The sequence below is a fragment of the Gopherus evgoodei genome, chromosome 15, assembly GCF_007399415.2.
Source record: "Gopherus evgoodei ecotype Sinaloan lineage chromosome 15, rGopEvg1_v1.p, whole genome shotgun sequence".
Classification (NCBI taxonomy): domain Eukaryota; kingdom Metazoa; phylum Chordata; order Testudines; family Testudinidae; genus Gopherus; species Gopherus evgoodei.
In genome coordinates this window covers 29,202,374-29,218,282 of record NC_044336.1, presented here as the reverse complement: position 1 = coordinate 29,218,282, position 15,909 = coordinate 29,202,374, and the positions used below count along the sequence as shown (strand labels likewise).

Sequence of the window (15,909 nt, the reverse complement as noted above, 5' to 3'; positions counted from 1 at the left end):
GTAAACCCTTTCCCATCTCCTTCTCTCTCCCCCTCCCAGACTCTCCCTGAGAAAGTAATCCTAACACAGAGAGAAATTAACCTTTCTCTCCCGCTTCCCTCCTTTCTCCCCACCAATTCTCTGGTGAATCCAGGCCCTGTCCCCTAGGATCTCACACCAGAATAAAAAAAAAAATCAGGTTCTTAAACAAGAAAAGCTTTTAATTAAAGAAAGAAAAACAGTAAAAATTATCTTTGTAAATTTAAGATGGAATATGTTACAGGGTCTTTCAGCTATAGACACTGGGAATACCCTTCCAGCCTAAGTATACAAGTACAAATTACAACCCTTCCAGCAAAATACAAATTTGAACTCCTTCCAGCCAAATACACATTTGCAAATAAAGAAAACAAACATAAGCCTAACTCGCCTTATCTACCTAGTACTCACTATTCTGGACATTTAAGAGACTGTATCAAAGAGATTGGAGAGAAACCTGGTTGCACATCTGGTCCCTCTGAGCCCCCAGAGTAAACAACCACCAAACACTAACAGCACACACAAAAACTTCCCTCCCTCAAGATTTGAAAGTATCCTGTCCCCTGATTGGTCCTCTGGTCAGGTGACAGCCAGGCTCACTGAACTTGTTAACCCTTTACAGTCAAAAGAGACATGAAGTACTCCTGTTCTACTAACCCTTAACTATCTGTTTATGACAAGGTGGCATTCCTGTGGGGTGCAGTTTGCCCACCCTTGAACTAGGGGCTTGGGACTGAACAGGTGAGGAGATTTACAAGCTACTCTGGCTGACTCAGGTACTAGGCCGAAATGAGAAGCCACCCCATAGACTCTTGGTCCCACTAATTGATTCCCATTGTGTATCGTTCTCTCCTCCAGAACCCCACAAAGGGATCTTTGTTACATCTTGTGTCTTTGGTTCAACCATCCTTAAGGGAACACACTGTACTCTCTGCCCCCACCCACTGCCGATTTAATAAAGGATCTCCTCATGTCACATTTCCAGGAGAAGTTCTTGTTCTAGACTGATAAGCATCTATCACATGCCAGGTTCCACATGAAGAGGCTCCCACTATACATTCCACCTGGGGGTGGCCTACATGGCAGAGAAGACTGACAAACCAGGGGAAAGTCTTTGTTGATGGCATGGCAACAACCTTTCTCTGCTGTTTGTGGTGTGCTTGTGGGTATCTGACCAGCTCTGGGGACTGCCACCCCGTAGCTCAAAAGCAAAAAGCATGAAGAGAAATTAATCACAGCCATGAGTTTATTGAAACCAGTCTAGGGATTGGCACATTACAGCTGGGAACTGACTTATACTGTTGGCAAGGGGTCTAGTCCCAAAGCAACTTGGGTTAAAAGAATTTACATGATTCTGCTACTGAACTGCACACCTGACCTGTGGCCATATCTCTGGTTGTGGTGGGAGGCAGGTCCCTTATCCTACTGGCCACGCAACAGCCTTCATTTCTCTACTGCTGTATTTGAAGGTATCAGTTCAGGGCCCAGCCTGCCTGTGGTGCATGGGGAAATGGTTGCCAAAGGCATTAGGAGCAGTGAGCCTGGATGGAGAACTGCATATGGCCCTAAGAATCCCATTTCAACTAAAGAAAGCTTTGAGATGACGTGACTCTCTCTCACCAGTAATGTACAGAATACCCACATCACTGGACAGTGGTGATTTCTCAGAGAATAGAGGGAGGCAGGGTCAGGACAGGCCTGAGAGGTCTCTTCAGAGAGAAGGGATGGGAAAGTTCCCATGATGCAAGAGCTGGGAGAGGTTTTGTTTAAACAGGAAGGTCCCTTTTAGTTAAGGAAGAGCTGCCATAAGAAGCCAGCTTTTCAAAAGTTCTGAGCTCCAGCCTTTGGGTTGAGTTGCAAAGGATAAGCACCTCTTTAAAAAATCAGGTCCAGGGTGTTTTAAAGAAGGCACCCAACCCACAGACCCATGTCTGCATGGCAAAAGGAGCCATTATCATAAAAGAGACAACATGAGATGTACCCAGGCCAACCCCTGGCTTTTTACTGAGGCCCACACGTGCTGTGTAGAACTTAAGGGCACAGAGAAAGTTGATATACTGACTGTGCCCTGTATGAATCAATTAATAATGCTGAAAACTTTGACAGCATGTGGAACAGAATCATGGTGGGAAAGGTTAACATGCATCATACAGATGGTTAACAGGCACCACCGGTCATGTCTCCACTGCTCCATCTGCCCCAGGCTTCCTTTTTGCCTATGACAAGTCAATTATTTGGGGGCAAGAATTATCTGCTAAAGTTCTCTATAAGGGCTAGGTATATATATGATGCTGTACAAATAATTCGCTGTTCCAGGGTGTGAACAGAGGGGCTGAATCCCAACAAAACACTTTAACAACAGTCCATTAAATCCAAGTAGATCTGCTGGCTGCGGGGGGCTCTGTCACTCCTTGAATTTCCACTCTTGCCGGCACATAGGACAATGCTGCTGGACTTGCTGTGAATTCAGCCACTTGAGAATGCAATGCATGTGGAAACAGTGGGAGCATTGGCCCCACACCAGGGGGCAGTCATCTCCAGGCACCTTACCTACAAAGGGACAAAATTTATGAGGAGAGAAGGGAGCACCTAGGCTGAAATACTGCAGGGGGCAAGGAGCCGGGGTTACTCACAGTCTGGGCAGCAGCCATTAAAGGCCATCCGGCAGATGCCACAGTTCTCATCATTGGCCACCCAGAGCCAAGAGGCTACACCATTCCAGCTCTTTATCTTCACCTTCATCCTGGCTGGGCTGTGTGCATCAGAGTCAAGTCAGCACCTGGCAGGAGAAGCAGTTGCTCAGACTGAGTTTAATTTCTAACCCTTTGGTTTCCCAGCTGAAACAGTTCATATCCCCTGGGGCAATGCAGCCTCCTTTGGCTACCAGCATTGCATCCTCCCCATGGCAGTTCAAAGTGGGATGTGGATGGGCTGTTCCCTTCCCCACAGCTCAGTGGTTACTAGTGAACCTCTATTCTCAGGAGCCTCTCATCCCAGATCCTCTGTCCTGGTTCACAAACACCCATTTAGTGACCTTACCCCATCACTGGGCATATCAAGGTCAGCATCCTCCACTTTACAGATGAGGAAACTGAGTAACAGTGAGAGGAAGGGATTTGATCAAGGTCACCCAACTGGTCTGACTGCCAGTTCCATGGCAGGAGAAGTAGGTGCCTAAGAGGCCTGACCCGCCTGCCCTTATACTCCAGGCTTCCTCACTGCACTGCTGGGAGGACGTGGGCACCTTAGTGTTTCTATGGGACAGAATGAAAATTGATCTCAGCAGCTCCTATTAGCATGTCACGTGATTGCTTCTTGCCAGGACCAGGGCTGAGGGGGGAAAGCCTCCCCACACCCCCAGGGAAAGGTGCTGACACGTGCCTAACGGGGGTCTGCAGCCCCCAGAGCTCAGCACGACCTGGAATCACTGCAAGCCGAAGTGAGTCTGACACCCGTCCCCAGGAGCGCCCTTCCCCTGGGGATGTCTCTGGCTCTGCCGCCCTGGGACCCCTCCCCTTTGGGATCTCTCTGGCCCTGCCCCCTGGGGATCCCTCTCCCTCGGGATCTCTCGAGCCCCGCCCCCTGGGGATCCCCCCTCGGGATTTCTCTGGCCCCGCCCCCTGGGGAATCCCTCTCCCTAGGGATCTCTCCAGCCCCACCCCTGGGGCCCTTCCCCTTCGAGATCTCTCCGGCTCTGCCCCCCTGGGAATCCCCCCCCTCAGGATCTGTCTGGCCCCGCCCCCTGGGAACCCCTCCCCCGCGGAATCTCTCTGGCCCCGCCCCGGGTACCTCTCCCCCTCGGGAATCTCTCCGGCCCTGCCCCCCCGGGGGACCCCTCCCCTTCGAGATCTCTCCGGCTCTGCCCCCCTGGGAATCCCCCCCCCTCAGGATCTGTCTGGCCCCGCCCCCTGGGAACCCCTCCCCCTCGGGATCTCTCTGGCCCTGCCCCCCCGGGGACCCCTCCCCCTCGGGATCTCTCCGGCCCCGCCCTCTGGGAACCCCTCCCCCGCGGGGTCTCTCCGGCCCCGCCCCCGGAGGCCCCTTGCCTCAGGATCCCGGCAGCCCCACCCCCGAGACGACACAACGGACTCCAGCTCACACGCTCGGGCCGGCGGGAATCTCAGTGGTCGCGTGCCGGAAGTCCCGCCCCCGGCAAGACTCGCGCACCCCCCGTCAGGGCCCAATAAAGCAAGGCGTACGGCACCTGCGCCCCTATTTGACGCTCTGGCCCGCCCCTTCCGGTTCCGGCGTCGGCGCAGCGCGGCCGGAAGTGCAGGCCCCGGAGCGGAGCCGCCATCATGGCCGACAAGATGGACATGTCCCTGGACGATATCATCAAGCTGAACCGCAGCCAGCGGGGGGCCGGTCGCGCCGGGGGCGGCCGCGGAGGCCGGGGCCGAGGAGGCGCCGCCCGCGGAGGGGGGCCCGGGCGGGGCAGTGTTGGAGCCGGGCGCGCGGGAGGCGGCGGCCCCCTACGGAACAGGCCGGTCATGGCCCGAGGCGGCGGCAGGAACCGGCCCGCGCCCTACAGCCGGGTACGGAGCGAGGCGGTGGGGGCGGCCGGCCGAGGCCCCGTAGCCAGGGGCGGGGCCGCAGGAGCCGCAAACTGAATTGTGGGAGCAGCAGGCGCGAGGGGGCTGGGGCTTGATGCGGGCGGTAGAGGCGGGCAGCCGGCTCGGAGGTGGGCCCGGCCGGAGGCCCTTTGTTCCCTGCCAGCAGCAGGGCTGAGCTGAGGTCGTGGCTGAGCAATGAGGTGGGGCGAGCGGGCTGAGGGTCCTTCCCGCAGCGGAGCCAGAGGAGAGCCGAGGACCCCTGTGGGGTGGCGGGATCCCGGGCAGGGGGTTTGGACCGAGGTGGTTAATGAGACTATTCTGTTTCAGCCTAAGCAACTCCCCGAAAAGTGGCAGCATGATCTGTTCGACAGCGGCTTCGGGGCTGGGGCTGGCGTGGAAACCGGGGGGAAGCTCCTGGTTTCAAATCTGGACTTCGGTGTGTCGGATGCAGATATCCAGGTAAGAAAGCCGCCCCCCACCCCCACAAAGGAAACGCTTGGGCATTTTGGATTAATGTTGCATTTTCTGAGGTCTGTGGGCCCTTCCTCATGGAATGACATAGTGATCTCTAAGGCAGTTAACTTTGGACTATTGTTATTGTTGCAGTCACCGCTTCTGACTGGCTGTTTTAGTACTGTCTGATGTGACTGGAGTGCAAAAAACATGTATTTTGTTCCTTTCTAGTTCGCTTAATGTATACTAAATGACTGAGCAAAGATGCCTGTGTGGGAAGGCTATGATGTTTGGGTCTGAAAATTTAATGTAACTTGCCCAAAATCTGAGACCTGCAGGTACCAGTAAATGCATTAGTAGAATGCTTTACAAGGTTGCATTTTTATTCTCTCCTAACTGTGATAGAGAGAGAGAGCTTTCTCTCTCCCCACCCCCACCCTTGCTTTTCTCCTAGTTCTGAACTCATATGCTGCTAGACAAAACGTACTGGCTTGTTGGGGAGTCCTGAATCAACTGAGGTGGGAACATGCTTCTGGGGGAAGGAATATAGCAAAAAGCATATGACTTAAGCACTGTTTTACTATAGCATCTGTAACTCCCATGATATTGTAAAGGAGCCAAGATCTCTCAGCTGAAATGTGGCAGCCCCTGTGTTTGTCATTCGCTCTACCCATCTTCCTCAAGGCATATGGAAAGACTCTTAAGGCTAGTTTTCACTGACCATTGAAAAATACATCCTCAGTATTTTGAGGTAGCCAAATACGACTAAAATGCAGGCTCACAGGTTTGAAGGCTAGCTTCTCCCTAGTTATCTAGGCCCAGATTCTCGAATGTACTTAGGCCACTAAATTTCATTGACTTCAGTGGAAATTAGGAGCAGAAATAGCTTTGAGGATCTGGGCCCTAATTGTTAAAGTGACATCATATATGCTAACTCAGATTTTAGGAGCATTAAGAGTTTTTTTTCAAACATGATAAACAAGGTAGAAGGCTTGAGGTTGGCAGGTCCTGATGAAATATGTCCTGAAATACGTGAGGAACTGGCTGAAGAGATCTGAGCCATTAGTGATTATCTCTGAGAACTTGGGGAGGATGGGAGACATCCCAGAGGACTGGAAAAAGGCAGATACAGTACCTAGCTATAAAAAGGGGCATAAGGACAATCCAGGGAATTATAGACCAGTCAGCTTAATTTGGGAACCCAGAAAGACAATTGAGTAACAGGCAACATGAGTTTGTCATCAATCATGTTAAACCAACTTAATTTCCTTTGACAGAGTAACAAGCCTTGTGGATAGGGCTGAAGCAGTAGGTGTGATATATCTCAGCTCATTAGTAAGACTTTTGATACCGTCTCACGTGACCTTGTCATAAGCAAACAAGGGAAACATAGCTTAGATGAACCTACTATAAGGTGGGTGCACAATTGGTTGGTAAACCATACTCAGAGTAGTTAGCAGTGGTTCACAGTCAAGCTGGAAGAGCATTGAGTGGAGTCCTGCAAGGATCCATCATGAATCTGGTTCTAGTCAATGTCTTCATAAATGAATTGGAAAATGGCATAGAGGGTACTCTTATAAAGTTTGCGGATGATACCACGCTGGGAGGGGTTGCAAGTGCTTTGGAGGACAGGATTAGAATACAAACTGATCTTGACAAACTGGAGAAATGCTCTGAAATAAATAAGATGAAATTCAACAAGGACAAATGCAAAATACTCCATTTAGGAATGAATAATCAGTTGCACACATACAAAATGGGAAATGGCTGCCTAGGAAGGAGTACTACAGAAAAAGATCTGGGGGTTATAATGGATCACAAACTAATGAATCAACAGTGTAATACTATTGCAAAAAAACCAACCCATCACTTGAGTATGTGGTAGGAGTGATGTAACCAAGACATGAGCCAGTTCTTCCACGCAACACTGATAAGGCCTCAACTGGAGTACTGTGTCCACTTCTGGGCACCACACTTTGGGAAAGATGTGAACAAACTGGAGAAAGTCCAGAGAAGAACAAAAATAATTAAAGGTCTAGAAAACATGACCTAAGAGGAAAGATTGAAAAAATGATTTGTTTAATTTGGATAAGAGAAGACACGGGAGCAGGGCATAAGTGTTCAAGTATATAAAAAGGTTGTTATAAAGAGGAGGATGATAAATTGTTCTGCTTATCCTCAGAGGACAGGACAACAAGTAATGGGCTTAAACTGCAGCAAAGAAGATTGAAGTTAGACATTGGGAAAAAATTAATATCTGTAAGAGAAGTTAAGCGCTGGATCAAGCAACAGAGCAAGCAGTTTTCAAGTGATCCAACCCCTGTCGCTCACTCCCAGCTTCTGGCAGTTAGAGGCTAGGGACACCCAGAGTATGGGCTTGCATCCCTGAGCATCTTGGCTAATAGCCATTGATGGACCTCTGCTCCATGAACTTACCATGGTTGTGTGTGGTGTGTTTTTTGTTGTTGTTGTTGTTGTTGTTTTTAAGCCTATTATAGTTTTGGCCTTCGCAGCATCCCCAAAATGAATTCCACAGGTTGACTGCACTTTGCATGCATAAGAACTTTGTTTTGTTTGTTTTTAAACCTGTTGTCTATTAATTTCAGTGGGTGACCTCTGGTTCTTATGTGAAGGAGTAAATAACACTTCCTTATTTACTTTCTCCACACCAGTCATGATTTTATAGACCTCAATCGTATCCCTCCTCAGTCTTCTCATACAGAAGCTGTTCCATACCACTAATCATTTTTGTTGCCCTTCTCTATACCTTTTCAAATTCCAGTATATCTATTTTGAGATGGGGTGACCAGATCTGCTTGCAGTATTCAAGGAGTGGGTGTACCATGACTTTATATAAAGGCATTATGATATTATCTATCCCTTTCCTAAAGGTTCCTAACATTCCCATAGCTTTTTTTGACTGCCACTCCACATTCAGTGGATGTTTTCAGAGAATTGTCCACAATGAATCCAAGATCTTTCTTGAGTGGTAAGAGCTAATTTAGACCTCATAATTTTGAATGTGTAGTTGGGATTGTTTTCCAATGTTCTTTACTTTGCATTTGTCAACATTGAATTTCATCTGCCATTTTGTTGCCCAGTCACCCAGTTTTGTGAGATCTCTTGGTAACTCTTTGCAGTCAGCTTTGGACTTAACTATCTTGAGTAATTTTGTATTGTTTTCAGATTTTGCCATCTCACTGTTTACTCCTTTTTCCAAATCATTTCTGGCTGCCTTGAACAGCACTGGTCCCAGTACAGATCCCTGGGTGACACTGCTATTTCTCTCTCTCCATTCTGAAAACTGACCATTTATTTCTACCATGGGTTTCTATCTTTTAACTAGTTACTGATCCATGAGAGGACTTTCCCTCTTATCCCATGACTGCTTACTTTGCTTAAGAGCCTTTGCTGAAGGACCTTGTCAAAGACTTTCTGAAAGTCTTAAGTACACTGTATCCACTGGATCACCCTTGTCCACATGTATGTTGACCCCCTCAAAGAATTTACCTTCAGTCCAGGGCCATTAAGTTTTCTTCTGGAGCGACTTTTGAGTTCCCTCTTTCATAGATGGTTCTTCCTGGGCTGCTTATGTTTACAGTTTTGACAGCTTGTTTTAGAGAAGCTACCAACCCTTCTTCTTTCCCGCCTGGTGATGCTGTAAGATAGATGTTCTGGTGGCAGTTTGGTTAGCGTTAACAGTTCCCCTCTCTCTGTTGCACAGGAGCTTTTTGCAGAGTTTGGGACTTTGAAGAAGGCAGCGGTGCATTATGATCGGTCTGGACGCAGTTTAGGGACAGCAGATGTGCATTTTGAAAGAAAGGCAGATGCTCTGAAAGCTATGAAGCAGTACAATGGAGTCCCCCTGGATGGTGAGTCTGTTTGGCTGTTTTCACAGGACGTTTCACTTGCTGGGTGGAGGACTCTAGATACAAGTGGCATGTGTATACAGATTAATTATTTCTCTCTTCTAGGGCGCCCTATGAACATTCAGCTGGTTACATCACAGATAGACACACAGCGGAGACCAGCACAGAGGTGAGAAGCTTTTGTTTGATATGGGCTTGTGAAATTGGCCTGTTGCACTTGATTAGCCTGGGCACTGAATTTGCATTTCTTTGTGACTGTTGGGGTTGACTAGACTGTACTGTGCCTGTAATACAGCTCTTTCTCGGCTTCACAGTGTAAACAGAGGAGGCATGACCAGAAACCGTGGTGGTTCAGGAGGATTTGGTGGTGGAGGTGGCAACAGGCGAGGTAACCGTGGTGGGAACCGAGGGAGAGGCAGAGGGGCTGGAAGAAGTTCCAAACAGCAGCTCTCTGCAGAAGAACTAGATGCACAGTTGGATGCTTATAATGCCAGGGTAAGTGTGGGTGCTCAATCAGTCCTCATCTGGAAATGGAAGGGTTAGCTCTCAATGGTTGCAGAAAAGAGTGGAGTATTTATCATAACACAGAACCAAAGAAGCCTCCTTGAGGCTAAGCAGTTCTTGTAGTCAACTTCACTCCCCCAAATGCTCCACCAGCTGCTCTTACTTATGATTGAGAAACAGCCATCTCTGTGGTGGGGACAGTCTGCAACATCCAGGACCAGTTTTTCAAACAGGCTAGGTGTCCAGTTGTGCTAGACTCTCACATGTAATTGCACACTGCATTTTGCACATCCTGGGAACACGTGAATGAACACAAAACTGCACAGCTAACTTACTTTAAATATGTATTCAAGATCTTATGGGTGAGGGAGGGGGCTGGGAAAACTAACAAGCCTGAGTTGGTGTTGCTCTTGTGATGAGGGGTGATGGGGAATTGTTGTATTTATAGGTGGTATCTCCATTGCCCTGTACACCAGTAATAAAGAATCAGTAATAGAAACAGAGAGGCAAACCAACCAGACTAGACTGTTGAGACTGCTATGGAAAGTGGGAGCAGGATGTGGCTGTTGTCAAGGGAGGAAGCAGGACCCATGTATAAGCCATCTGATGTAATTAATAAATCCAAAGGCTGTATAGCTTAAATTTGCTAAAGAGCAAGTGATGAAGTGTGTTGGGGGGGGGATACCCATTGGCTGAGCCATATGAAATACCTCCTGGCCTAAGGCAGTTGGATGACAAACTTACTGTACCATTGACCATTTAAAAATCCAGTCATGGATAACTGGGGTGTGCCTGAAGATTGAAGGGAGCAGGTTTGTCCGTTTAGCAGAATCAGAGTATTCCTGTCAGCTACTGTCCAGTAAGATTCACTCGCCACTGATAAAATAATGGAAGAAATGTGATTAGAAAATCAGTCAGTATCTAGAAGATGAAGCACAGCAATAAGCAGTATTGCGGGGTTATAAAGGGCAAATCTTGATAGGCAAACCTGATTGCTTTCTCTGATAGAACTACAAAAATAGCATTGGGGGAAATGCAGTAGGCATGGTCTCATGGGATTTTAATAAAGAATTGAAAAATCTCATAAATCTCAGTTGGAAAACTTGGCTTGGAAACTGGCTCAAACCAAAAACACAGGATCACAAACAGAGTAGATAGCTGAGAGGGCATTTCTGGTGATTTGATCCAGGTTGGGACCAGTGTTGCTGAAACTCTCCCAGTGATACTGAAATAAGACAATGAGGGAAAATGATACAAAAGGACCTAGAGATTAGAATCATGGCTGCAAGAGACTGAATGGTGGATGGGCAGGAGTCTGGCAACATGACCAATACAATTTTGGGCTTGCCTATGCAAAACTGTCAAGTTAAAGGCCAGGTTTATGCTCCAAAGCAGTAGTTTTCAACCTATATACCATTGTGGGCCACATATGCATCTCTGTGTTTATGTGGGCCACATTCACAATATATATACAATATTGGTATGGCCCTGAGGATGTCCCATGGGCCACAATTGTGTGCTGATTGGGCCACAAGCAGCCCACATGTTGAGAACCACTGCTCCAAAGTTGTCAGTCGGGTATGATGATGTGTGATCCCTGACAGAGTTATACCAGGAGCACTTTTGCCAACATAGCTTATTTTGCTCAGGGGCAAGAATCAGCTAAATCATCAAAAGTGCCATTTTGCCAATGTAAGCTGCAGCCTAGTAGGTGCGTATTGCCAGTACAGAACAGACCTGGCCAAAGTGGGGAGGTGATAGGTGGGATCCAGTGTGTCTCATAGAATATCCTGAATGGAATGAATTTGTTTCAGCATTGTGCTTTAGAATCTGAGTTATTTTACAGAAATCATTATCTCGTGTCCTGGTTGTAAAGAGAATATTAAATTATGAACTGAATGCTCATTGGTGCAGTGATGTCTACTTGAGTCTGCAGATGGTCTGAAAAAATAACATTGAGAGGCATATGAGCTGTCCTAGTCATCTCATCAAACTATCTGTGAACCCTAACCACTGTTGAAATGTCAACTTTGTACTGCTGATCACTGCAGCACAAACATGTGCCTATCATATGCTGATCTCACAGTTCCTCCCAGGCATCCTCAGGATGTTAAGAGTTCCACTTAAACCTTACCCAGCTGCCAAAACAAGATTCTCCTTGCAATTTCTGTAGGCTGTTATGTGAGGTCACTACAAAAATCTGCAGCACATTGAAAACTGGTAACATTAACATGAATTTAGTATCAACATACAAGACAGGACCTACCATATTGACTATTGATTTTTAATAATTTAAGAAGATCTTACATTTGAGTATACCCCACAGCTCACCAATTAAACTACAAGGAATAGGATGAAATTAGAGGTGATTGGGGAGGGGAGCCTTAAGCAGAATAACAGGAAAAAAAATTGACAGTGAGACCTACTAAGCTGTAGAATCCACTCCCTGGGTGAAGTAGTGGCATTTAAATGGGGTCTTTTAGAATTAGACTGGACAAACCGCTAGAAAATATACAGTGGAGAGCAACTATGTATGTGCAGGAAAACAAAGGTCTGTAACAGAAATGGACACAGATTTAATATAAGTAATTTTAAAATGTACCATGTTAAACTGGTACAAATCTCTAATTCATTTAAACCAGTTTGACCTTTTCTTATCTAGTAACTTGCTATGTTCCACTGGCTTAACAAGAGAGTATTAAATCGATCTAGTTAAAATGGTGCACTTTTCTAGTGTAGAAATGCCTAACTCCATCTAATAGACCTATATTTTAACAGTAAAGTTTCCTTGAGACCCATTGGAAAGCTTTTTCTTCCTGTTCTGTGTTGCAGCACTGTGAATAACAGAGCTTCTCTCTTCTTCTAGATGGACACCAGTTAAAACAGTGAGCACATCCCCTGCATGGAAAGGACTCCAGACATCTCATTCCATGCTCTCCGGAGGGAGGGGTGTATGACTGTGGCCACTAATATCAAGGATGGAATTTGTTTTACTTTTATGTTTTGGAATAGGTTTTAAACTCATGTAAAGGTTTTTTTTAATTCTGAAACAGATCTGTTTTGTACCGAGTTATTTTTGGGATAAATTTTACTGGTTGCCTGTTGGGCTGAGGTGGTTTTTTCACCTTTGCTGTAATAAAATAGAAATGTGTCTAGAGCTGTAAACGTCTGCTTCGTGTTGCAGCTGGAGTCAAGGGATGGAGCCTGGCCTGGGGCTGCAGGAATGTGAATATGGTGGGTAAGGGTCAGGGGAATTGGTATGCAGGTCCATTTCTAAATGTTGGTGTCAAGTCACTCTCCTCTGAGGAAGGGGGGTTGCTGTTCTGCCTCAGATCTTTGCTGTCCTCACAGTGTGAGTGGTGGCCTGTAAACTGTGCACACCAACTTCCCTGTGCTGAGTACAGCTGCACAATCAAATACTGCTCTATCTACACATCTGCCTGAAAAGAAATGAAGACTCACTCCAGTGTAACGAGTTAATAAAAGGTGCACAAGCCTCCTTGCTGGTCTCTGGGAGGAGGTGAAATTCTTGTTGAAGTTGTTTTGTATTTAACACTTGGTTCCAAAGTTCAGTGCTGGTCCCACCTCTTCAGTATTTTTACTGTAAACAGTTGCTGTGCAAATTCAGTGACTCCAAAATGCCAAGTAAAGATTTAGTCTTTCAACTATCAATTCCCTATTGAATTATTTCTATAAATGGCTTTGGTGTCTGATTAACAAACTTCTAGCAAAATCTACTGGTAGCTGGGCCTGGGAAAGAGCTACCTTCAAGTTCTTTTGGGAGATGCAGTGAAGGAAACCTCAGCTTGTATGTGTCTAAAAGCAAACCTGGCTGATAAGGTACAGGACACCTTCTACCTTCTCTGTAGTGTTCATATTGGAGAATGCTAAACCTAGAAATCAGAAGAAAGCAAATCATACACATGGCCCTTGTATCAATGCAACCATGAGCACTTCATTTGGACTTACCAAATGTTTGCCTCTAGGCCCAACATGTGATCATCAAGTGACAAACTGAGGCCTTTTCTAGATTTGCAAGGTTAGAGATGAGAACTTCTGCATCATTGGGGGGAAGTCAGGTTAGAGGAAGTGGTATCACTATTGTTCATGTGCTCCACAGCTAAAATAAGCAATGAGAGTTAAGTACAGGTTTCAGAGTATCAGCTGTTAGTCTGTATTGGCAAAAAGAACAAGAGTACTTGTGGCACCTGAGAGACTAACATTTATTTGAGCATAAGCTTTTGTGGGCTAAAACCCACTTCATCAGATATATCTTCCTACTGTATTTTCCACTGCATGCATCTCTAAGGTGCCAGAAGTACTCCTGTTCTTTTTTTGGAGAGTTAAGTAGACAATTTTCAGCATGGAAGAGTTGAGTGTGTGCCTTAGGCATGAGATTGAGATCCCCATCCCAAATGACATTTTTTTTTAAAGACAGCTCAATCTATGTTACAGATATAGCACTGAGGGAATGACATCACTGTAGATTGTATTGAGACAGACACCCAGGTTTGCAAAGCCTGCCTCTGAGCATCCACACTGCAGAATTGCATGACTCATATCTGTGCAGCTGCATCTATACGGGTCCCTCAGTTACCTGGATTTGGCACTAGGATTTCTGCAAATGTATTTCTAGAGTGGGTCCAAGGATACTAAGTACCCTAGAATTGTTTTGCAATGTATTGTTGGAAAACTTGAACCTGTCTTTTGGGCCTCTGTGCAGAAGTGTTCTTAGCCTACTAGCATACTTAATGGAGGCACTTCCAGCTCTGCATGCTCTTCAATTGTTTGTTCCAGCTAGTGCTAAGGGGTGTATGCAGCACAGATAGATGAGCTGTTCTTGATTGTGGCTGTGCTGTTAGCCTCTACCTACATCCTGCTGCACTATGGGACACAAAGGAGGGCATTTTATGAGGGGTTGCTGAGCTGTGGAAAGTGGTGGTATATCTTGGAGAGGTCATGCATATTGGATGACAGAGTGGAGAAAGCTGATGCCTACTTGATCGTTGTGGATTCCCCATATATGCAGCATGCTGCAGGACAACTAGCACAGTGAGGTAGGATATCATCATGGAGACCTAGGATGAGCAACAGTGACTCTAGATTAACTTCTACATGAGGAAGATCTTCATGGAGCTGGGTACCTATATCCCCAGCCAGGTAAGCAAGCCTAGGTTCAAAACACATAAGACCAGCTATAAGGGTTGTGTAAGGACATTAGGGAAGCAGGGCTAAAAGCTGGGCAAGAGCTTGGGTGAGCCTGCATTTAAGACACCCTGAGACAAGGATGGGGAAGTAGGAACTGGTCGGGTTCGCTGCGTGGGACAGACACTCCCTCAGACAAAGGGAGCTGAAAAGGCATAGACTCAGTGCATCCCCACAGGCATATAATGCTGGCAAAGGGACAACATCCCACCAAACTGTCCCCTGCTGGAAATCTAAGGAGGCTCAAAGGTATTTAGGAGTTTCCCCATGGCTGAAGAGCACAGGGGCATACTGACCCGCTTCCCCCTTAGAAAAGGGGACTATGGAAATTCACTCTGCACTGATCCCCACTGTGAGCAGGGCCTGCTCCTTCCCCCCAGGATGGAACATGGATGTGCTCCTCACAGGCCCTTAGTTACCAACTTCCCTTCAACTCTACTGGGGCAATGAGGAGGTTGGGAGCAGGGTGAGCTGCCTTTCAGCTGTGCCCCCTAACTGACCCTTTCTAAAACAGCACAGGAAAAAAATCAACAAAACAACGTTAAAGATGAATTTTACTCATTTCCTTCCAGAAGGTGAAAGACAGCCAGGACCACCCAGAGCATTCAGGGGGCCTGGGGCAAAGCTGGGGAGCTGCGGCACTTGCAGTCACCCAGTAGCGGTACTGGTCTTCAGCAGCACTGAAGTGCCCCCCGCCGAAATGCCGCTGAAGAGCCGGAGCGCTGCCGGGCCCGGGCTCGCGGGGCCTATTGCCCCACTTGCCTAGGGTGACCAGATGTCCCGATTTTATAGGGACTGTCCCTATTTTTGGGTCTTTCTTATATAGGCTCCTCTTACCCCCACCCCGTCCCGATTTTTCACATTTACAGTCTGATCACCCTACACTTGCCCCTTAGGCGGCAGCTGAAAGCCCCCCGAACCAGGGCAAGGGGCGAGCAAGGCAGGCTCCGCAGAAAACCAGGGAGGGCGGAGTTAAGGGCCCCCCCGCCCCTGGCGGCGAGGGAAGAGGCTCCAGGCCCTTGGTGCAGCGTGAGGGGCTGCCCCGTCCACCACGTGCCCCCGGGCGCGGTCAGCAGCAGGGACCAGCCCCAGCTCCAGCGAAACTCCCGCCCAGCGCTCCGGCTTCCCGCCGGGGGTGACGTCATCTCGGCAGAGGGCGGGGTTCTAAGCTTCCGGTCCCGCCCATCAGCCCTAGGGCTTCCGCTAACAATGCAGAAGCCGGAAGTCCAGCGCTCCCTAGTCAGGAGCGTAACGGCGCCTCTGGAGACGCTCTATCCAGGATCCGAACTCTATCATTTTTACCGTCG

The 15,909-nt window shown here is 47.6% G+C and overlaps 2 protein-coding genes across 5 annotated transcripts; one reads left to right on the top strand and one right to left on the bottom strand.

Annotated features, from left to right (window-relative positions):
• Window positions 1-1,246: 1,246 nt before the first annotated feature.
• ANAPC11 (anaphase promoting complex subunit 11) lies at window positions 1,247-4,244 on the bottom strand. Of its 4 annotated transcripts, none has more exons than XM_030534282.1 (3): window positions 4,223-4,244; window positions 2,652-2,797; window positions 1,247-2,568 (listed from the first exon to the last, which is right to left on the bottom strand). In XM_030534282.1, the coding sequence occupies exons 2-3, from the start codon at window positions 2,758-2,760 to the stop codon at window positions 2,423-2,425; spliced, it is 255 nt and encodes an 84-aa protein (XP_030390142.1). In that variant the 5' UTR covers window positions 2,761-2,797; window positions 4,223-4,244; the 3' UTR covers window positions 1,247-2,422. The 4 variants fall into 4 exon arrangements, with proteins under 4 accessions (XP_030390142.1, XP_030390139.1, XP_030390140.1 ...); XM_030534279.1 differs by lacking the exon at window positions 4,223-4,244 and adding an exon at window positions 4,118-4,215; XM_030534280.1 differs by lacking the exon at window positions 4,223-4,244 and adding an exon at window positions 4,087-4,168.
• A 53-nt stretch (window positions 4,245-4,297) lies between these two features.
• ALYREF (Aly/REF export factor) lies at window positions 4,298-12,554 on the top strand. The gene is made up of 6 exons (XM_030534277.1): window positions 4,298-4,553; window positions 4,899-5,030; window positions 8,749-8,896; window positions 8,999-9,062; window positions 9,208-9,388; window positions 12,264-12,554. The coding sequence occupies exons 1-6, from the start codon at window positions 4,317-4,319 to the stop codon at window positions 12,276-12,278; spliced, it is 777 nt and encodes a 258-aa protein (XP_030390137.1). The 5' UTR covers window positions 4,298-4,316; the 3' UTR covers window positions 12,279-12,554.
• The last annotated feature ends 3,355 nt before the right edge of the window (window positions 12,555-15,909 follow it).